This window comes from Protopterus annectens, chromosome 10.part0 (assembly GCF_019279795.1).
Source record: "Protopterus annectens isolate FY-2018-M chromosome 10.part0, PAN1.0, whole genome shotgun sequence".
Classification (NCBI taxonomy): domain Eukaryota; kingdom Metazoa; phylum Chordata; order Ceratodontiformes; family Protopteridae; genus Protopterus; species Protopterus annectens.
In genome coordinates, this window is record NC_056744.1 from 876,824,046 (window position 1) to 876,830,833 (window position 6,788).

The window sequence follows — 6,788 nt, forward strand, 5'->3', positions numbered from 1 at the left end:
TTAATAAACAAAGAGAGACTGGGATTTTGGATGTAGATCCTTAAGGGGAATAACAATAACCATGCAGAATATTATATTTATAAAGTAGCAGAAAATATCTGAAGAACTAATCCAGCACAGGAATGGAGAAAGTGTATTTCTACGGATAGGGATGACAATTACTGAGGGGGCTCAAATCTATTGGAGAAAACTGGTAAAAGAACCAAGGTATTGGGAGCAAATACATAGGGGAAAGGTAACAAATGCGAAGAGGCCAATATTTTATTTGGACTGCAGGATAGAGACTGCCTCCTCTATCAAGGATTGATATCAGAGTATAGGCAAAGAGAAAGAAGTAGGGGGACCCTAAGCGAAACACAAGCACTGGTAGAGTTTTTAGGAGAATCTAGAACAGACACCGCTGTTAAAAAGGAATAATTAGTACAGCATACAAAACATTGGATGATAACTATATGATTCAATCAGAGGAGTTTAGAAAGGAAAGGGAAGAGAGACTAGATAAGCAATAGATTAGATAAGCAAGTCACAAAGAAACAATGGAGGGACTGATTTTTTGATAAGATAGAAGATCGGAATTGCCTAGAGATAGTAAGGCCTTGCTGAGTCAAATTATGGTGGCTGCCAAAAAAGCAATTACTAGAAAATGCAAATCAAAGTCTAAACAAACTTTACTAGTAGTGAATATAGTAACTGAGATAAAACTGGAATTGGTATCTTTAGAAAAGGGTAGGAGCAAATTACGCAAGAAAAAATGGGCACTGTGGGAACAAAACATGCAGAGAAAGAATGAATTTTAAAAGAAGGCAGGATTATAATGAGCTATGTAATACTTGGCTGACAATGACTGGACAGATAGTATAATGTTTGCAGTTGCAATTATGTCAATATAGCTTGTGATGTATAATGTTTGCAACTAAAATTATGCCAATATGATTTATTTTCATTTACATAAATGTGTAATTGCCTATATAATATGTGATAATTTAATAAATATGTTTCTTGTTTAGCAGTGGCTTGGGAAGATGTCAAAAAGAAACTGGGGAAGAGGGAACCTTAAGCTCAGACATGCAAGTCATTCTACTGGATATGAAAAAGCAAGAACTGAAATCCTCAAGCACAGCATCCAGACATAGGAAGAAAAATAAGCATATCACTTTATACCTTCAATAAAAGTGAAACATGTACTAAAACCTTTCAGCAATTCTTCCAACTGTTCATAAACAAAAAAGGAGATAAGAAACAAGTTCCATTAACTACTCTGACCTTGAAATCAAAGGTATGGTACAGGGTACTGGGTGACATAGTAAATGCCTCAAGGCCAGCATGTTTACAGAAAGACTTGGCAATAAAATATGCATCTATAAATTAGGCGCCCAGAAATGTGGGAGTTTTGTTTGTGTCTTTCGGCTTAGGGGTCGCCACAGTGGAACTCCGGTCCGCTAATCATTGGCAGTTGATTTTTACATACCGGCTTGCCAGGCCTGATGCACAACCTTCAACTAAGGTACGCCCATTCACACGTCTCCACGCAGAAGGCGCTCTAGCTGAGAATCGAACCTGACAGCGTCTTACTGTGAGGCGACAATGCTACCGCAGCACCACCGGGAGTACACTGCTTAAATTAAGGGAATGAATCATTCATGCAGAACAACTTTGTAACTCAGTACCTCACAAATCTAATGCAAAACTACAAAGCAAAAGTATAACAAATGAAATTCAAAAGAAAGTATAGAGTGGTCAGACACTATAAAACATTACATAAGAATCACCCAATGACAACTACAGAAAAACTCAGTGTGGTCACTTCAGACATGGCAAGCTTTGAAAGCAAAACAATCTTGACAATTTCTTATATAATGTACTTCATCTTCCTACGGTACTTAAACGCATAAACTATGACAAGTATTTATGCAGCACACAGTCTTACAAATGACACACTTGCCAGGTAAGACCTTAAAACATATATCCTTGAGAAGTTCCTTATAAAACAACACATTAGCTACATGTTTTATTAAACTAGTAATTCTGTGTAAATGTTTATCTTCACCACTCAACAATTACATTTCCCTACTTAACATAATTGTTTACAACAGCCATCCTAATAGCCCTAGTGATGCGAATCCGCCACTTCTGGTTCTTATTAGGCACAGGACCAACCTTGAAGAAAGGATTCCAGAAATTTCAACTCAAAGTAATTTGCCGATTAATTACAGTATAATTTGCAAACTGCTTCAGATAACTCACCCAGGTCAATAGAAATTATTTAAAAAAATAAAGCCCACCATACATTCAAATAACTATATATGTACATACACACAGATATATATGCATGACATTTACAGAAACATGTTATATATATACAAATGTGTATGTGCATATATACATACACACACATATATACATATATACACATATATATATATTACATGCAAACACACACCTCTCTGTGTGTCTGTGTGTGTGTATATATATATATATATATATATATATATATATATATATATATATATATATATAAAACATATACACACAAATTTGTCAATCACATCACACATCTACACAAACACATTAATACATACTTATATACATACACACACACATACTGTGTGCGTGTGTATATTAACAATCTACACCCACACAGATACATAAGCATACGTATATATATATATATATATATATATATATATATATATATATGTATATATATATATATATATATATATATATATATATATATAGATATAGACACACACACACACACGCATACATATATATATATATATATATATATATATATATATATATATATATATACACACACACACATCTACATATATTGCATATGTATATGCATATATCTAAATCTAGTTTATATATTACTCACACAAATGCATACAACCACACAGGAAATTAACTTTTTTGGGGGGCATAAGCCAGGGACCCTTGTTGGCTAGGCTTACACTTAGACCCTTGGGCCGATAGCCTAGTACCCTACCTATGAACCTATATGTATATATACACATACATACATACACACACACATACATATATTTACCCCACACACAGACATACACAAAAGACATACATACACAATGAGCCGTATCATCCACCACCACCTTTTACTAGGAAAGGAACTCTAATGCAGCTACTATTAATGCTGAATTATTCGCTAAGCAAAGTTAGTAATTTTGTATCAAGACCTTCTGCCAAAATAATCTACTAAAACATGCTTGTTACCTGTGTTAAACTACCAGGAGTATGACTAGTGGAAAATTAAATTTATTGAAAAAAAACGCTAACTTAAGTAGTACTAGCAACTTCTAGATTTATTTGAATGAAATCTGCAATTACTCACTTTTTCTAAAGTTTCAATACGTTGCTTTAGAAGTCTGTTTTCTGTGCGTAACCTCTGCAAAAGAAAAAAACAGAAATTAAAATATTTTATAAACATTCTAAGTGCATTAAATTAGGACAATAAATGCCATTCTTTGTCAAAACAAAAATCGGGAGAAACTGTGGATATTATTGCAATATACAATGGCAGGAAGTATATTCCATATTTTACCCATGGTTGGATGTACTGTTCAGACATAGCAAGGCAAGCCAAGTACTCAACCAAGAGTCCTCTACAGTGGGTAAATCAATGCACGACCCAAAGCTCTGCAGTGGTGTAATAATATTATACAGTAACAGTATTTGGCACTACTAAACATATATATTGTTTCCTTCCATTTTAAAATAACTCCATTGTATTATTAGGATTCCACTCCCTTCTTTCATCTTTCTGTGCTGATACTAGTCAGACAGTGAAGACAGACTTAAGCAGAGATTTGAAAAGAGGGCTGCATGCAGAGTACAATGAAGAACAGAGTTTGTGCTGCTGGGAACATGGATGCCATGTTTATGGACAAGAACTGGTGGTTTCTGAATTTGACGAAGCATGTTTTGTAATTAAATACAAATGTGGGTGTATATATAATGCAATGCACTGTCTGACACAATAAACTACAGAACAGTTTCTAACACACATATATAAAGCAAGTAAATTACTTAAGCAGCCACAAATTCAACCATGGCTCCTTCAATACATACCATTAGTACTTGCAGCTCCAAACCAATTAGGCCAGCAATCACACCACCGACTTGCACTGGACCAATATGTAGTTTTTCTACAGCGTCATTTTGCCTCATAAAAGTTTGACCCTGGGGCAGTCATCACTTTTGACTCATTGTAGCTACAGCTTTGAACATAGCGAAGCTGTGTGCAGTTGCTATAATTCCAACTTGATGAGCAGTGGAAGTTATTTATTTTATTTTGACATTTGTTAACCAGGTATGTCCAACTGAGCAAAAGCCCATTTTCAGTGGAGGCCCAGGGGGAAAAGCCCCATGTCCATACAGACTCCAAATTACAAGCAGAGGATAGCAGTAGTTACAAGACAACTTTAACATGCATATGTTTTTAAATACAAGACCTACGGACTAAAATTAAGTTGACATCAAACAACTTATGTAGATTGTGGTCAAACGTAATTGTTAATCAGTAGGAAGAAGAGAGAAAGCTAGTAGCAGTTAAAGATGGTTAAGCAAAAGAAATTGCAGGAAGAGGAACAGTAAGGGAAGTGCAGGTGAGCAAACAAATATGTTAAGTTTAGACAGGAAGTATAGAAGGGAGAAGTTAGCATAAGGATAACAGAGTGAGGATAAGTGGAGAATAAGCACAGTAAGATAGTTAATTAGAGTTTTGGCATGTACAGATACGCAATTTTAGTTTGGTTTCAGCTTTGTCTGGAGGAAGATTTCTAATGCTCAGTGGGAGTTTTTAATTAAAAACATCATTTTCAAAATGGTTTGCTGTTTTGCCGAAATAATAAATGGTGTCCACAAAGTGGAATGCATTCAGTGAAAGGTACAAACCATTCCATTACATAATTACTCAAACCAAGAAAATTTAAAGAAGAAACCTTTGCAAGTCTGCATGACTCTACCCTGACAGTATGACTAATATTTGTGAAGAAAATACCTTCAGATCTTTAGAAATGTATACAAAACCATATACAACATAAAATATTTCATTAGCTTTATAGTTATTTTTCATCAGCAACATCTGTTTTATTCCATTAGTTCTTATCAGGTTGGCAAAAGACAGAAGGCAACTCCAAAGTTCAGTTGCTCCCTAACCTTAATCCCAAACTCCACTCCTTAACCCTAACCTTAACCTTAAATCTCCCAAACATGCCTTAAATTTAATGTCAGACCTTGTTCCTTGAACCTAACCTTAAAACTCCCAGTTCAGTCAACTCAAATAAATACAATACACCACAGATGACCAGAGCTTGAATAGGTACTTGGGGACACACAAAAGTGTCCAAGAGTTCCTGAAAAACAGAGCGGAACTTGAAAAGGTCTTCCTAGCCAGAGGATACTAACAGAATCCTCTCTACAATTTTACGGACCATTATGGACTTCAAGGCAGCAGACAATACTTCCTCCTTGAACCAGAAAATACATTCCACAACAGTTTCAGAGACAAGGCCTGTGATCACTTTGAATCAAAACGGAATAGGAGTAAGTCCTTAATGTTCACCCAGGACTACACATGGAAATTAAGAAAGCCATCACCAATAACTGGTTAATGACGACTGAAAACGGACAACTGAGCAGGATTCTCCCACCTCTCCCCGGTTTACCCCTCAGAAAAGCAAGGAACATCAGAAGCCACACTGAATGGAGACAGTTGGCAGCACAAAGAACAAAGGGCTCTAAAAGCGAGGACCACCTAACTACTGCCCGCTTATGAGCAACATCAATAATTTTAGGTGTCCCAACACAAAAAATTATACTAAAACACCTGTTATGGGAACTACAGCACTGACACTGTGGTATAGAGGGCAAAAGTACAGTTGTGTACACTTACCATAAAATGTGGATGTTTGACTGTATTCACTGTGGCAGTTATCACTGATGGGATTTCCTGCCATGGAAGCCCTTGACAAGCCCAACTACCAAAGAATTGTCTCCTCCTAAAGCTGGCAGACACCCTAACCAACATCAAGATGTTTGGGTATAAAGGGAATCGGATGGTGCCATAACCTCAGTAATTTCTTCCCCCTAACAATTCCCTAAGGTTCAGGGCGTAAGTTCAGTAACTCCAGAGTATGTACAGAGGAGGAGGAAATAGCCTGGAACTTGAAAGGAGAATGCCCCCCCACCCCAAGTCTCATGGGGCAAGATGAGAAGGTGGGAAGAAAGGAAGGAAAACTCCAACAGTGAATTCACCTGAACATCTACATTTATAGCAAGTGTACACAACTGTACTATGTTCTTCATGTTTCACTGTTGCAGTCATAACTGATGGGATGATTCCCAAATCTGAAAGGAAGGTGGATGGAGAAGAAAGGATGCCCTGCAAGATGGGAGTGGGAAACCCCACTCTGGACTTAGAGAAGGTTGAAAGGTGAAAACATTTGGTGAAGGTATGCACAGAGGACCAAGTAGCGGCTTCCAAAATGTCCTTAGGGGCCACCCCTTCAAGAAAGGCTGTAGATGTAGCAGTAGCCCTATTGGAGTGTGATCTCACATGGTCTGGTGGTTTCTTTCTGTGGTGGCTGTAGGAAAAAAAAGATAAAGTGGGAGATCCATTTAGAAAGTGTTTGTTTAGAAACTGATCTTCCCTCAGAGCTACAGGCAATGGACACAAAAACCTGGTCAGACTTCCTAACATTGTTTATGTCATCTCCAAATAGTAATGCAGCTGTCCATTTACATCCAGAGTATGGAAGATTCTT

The 6,788-nt window shown here is 36.8% G+C and overlaps 1 protein-coding gene across 2 annotated transcripts in view; it reads right to left on the reverse strand.

The window, feature by feature from the left end:
- The window catches only part of EVI5 (ecotropic viral integration site 5), a gene marked incomplete in the record, with an annotated part of 2,059,651 nt that overhangs the window by 1,256,104 nt on the left and 796,759 nt on the right, over positions 1-6,788 (reverse strand). For both annotated transcript variants that reach the window (XM_044085676.1, XM_044085675.1), the window contains 1 exon segment: positions 3,356-3,409. In XM_044085676.1, coding sequence (XP_043941611.1) covers positions 3,356-3,409 — 54 coding nt within the window.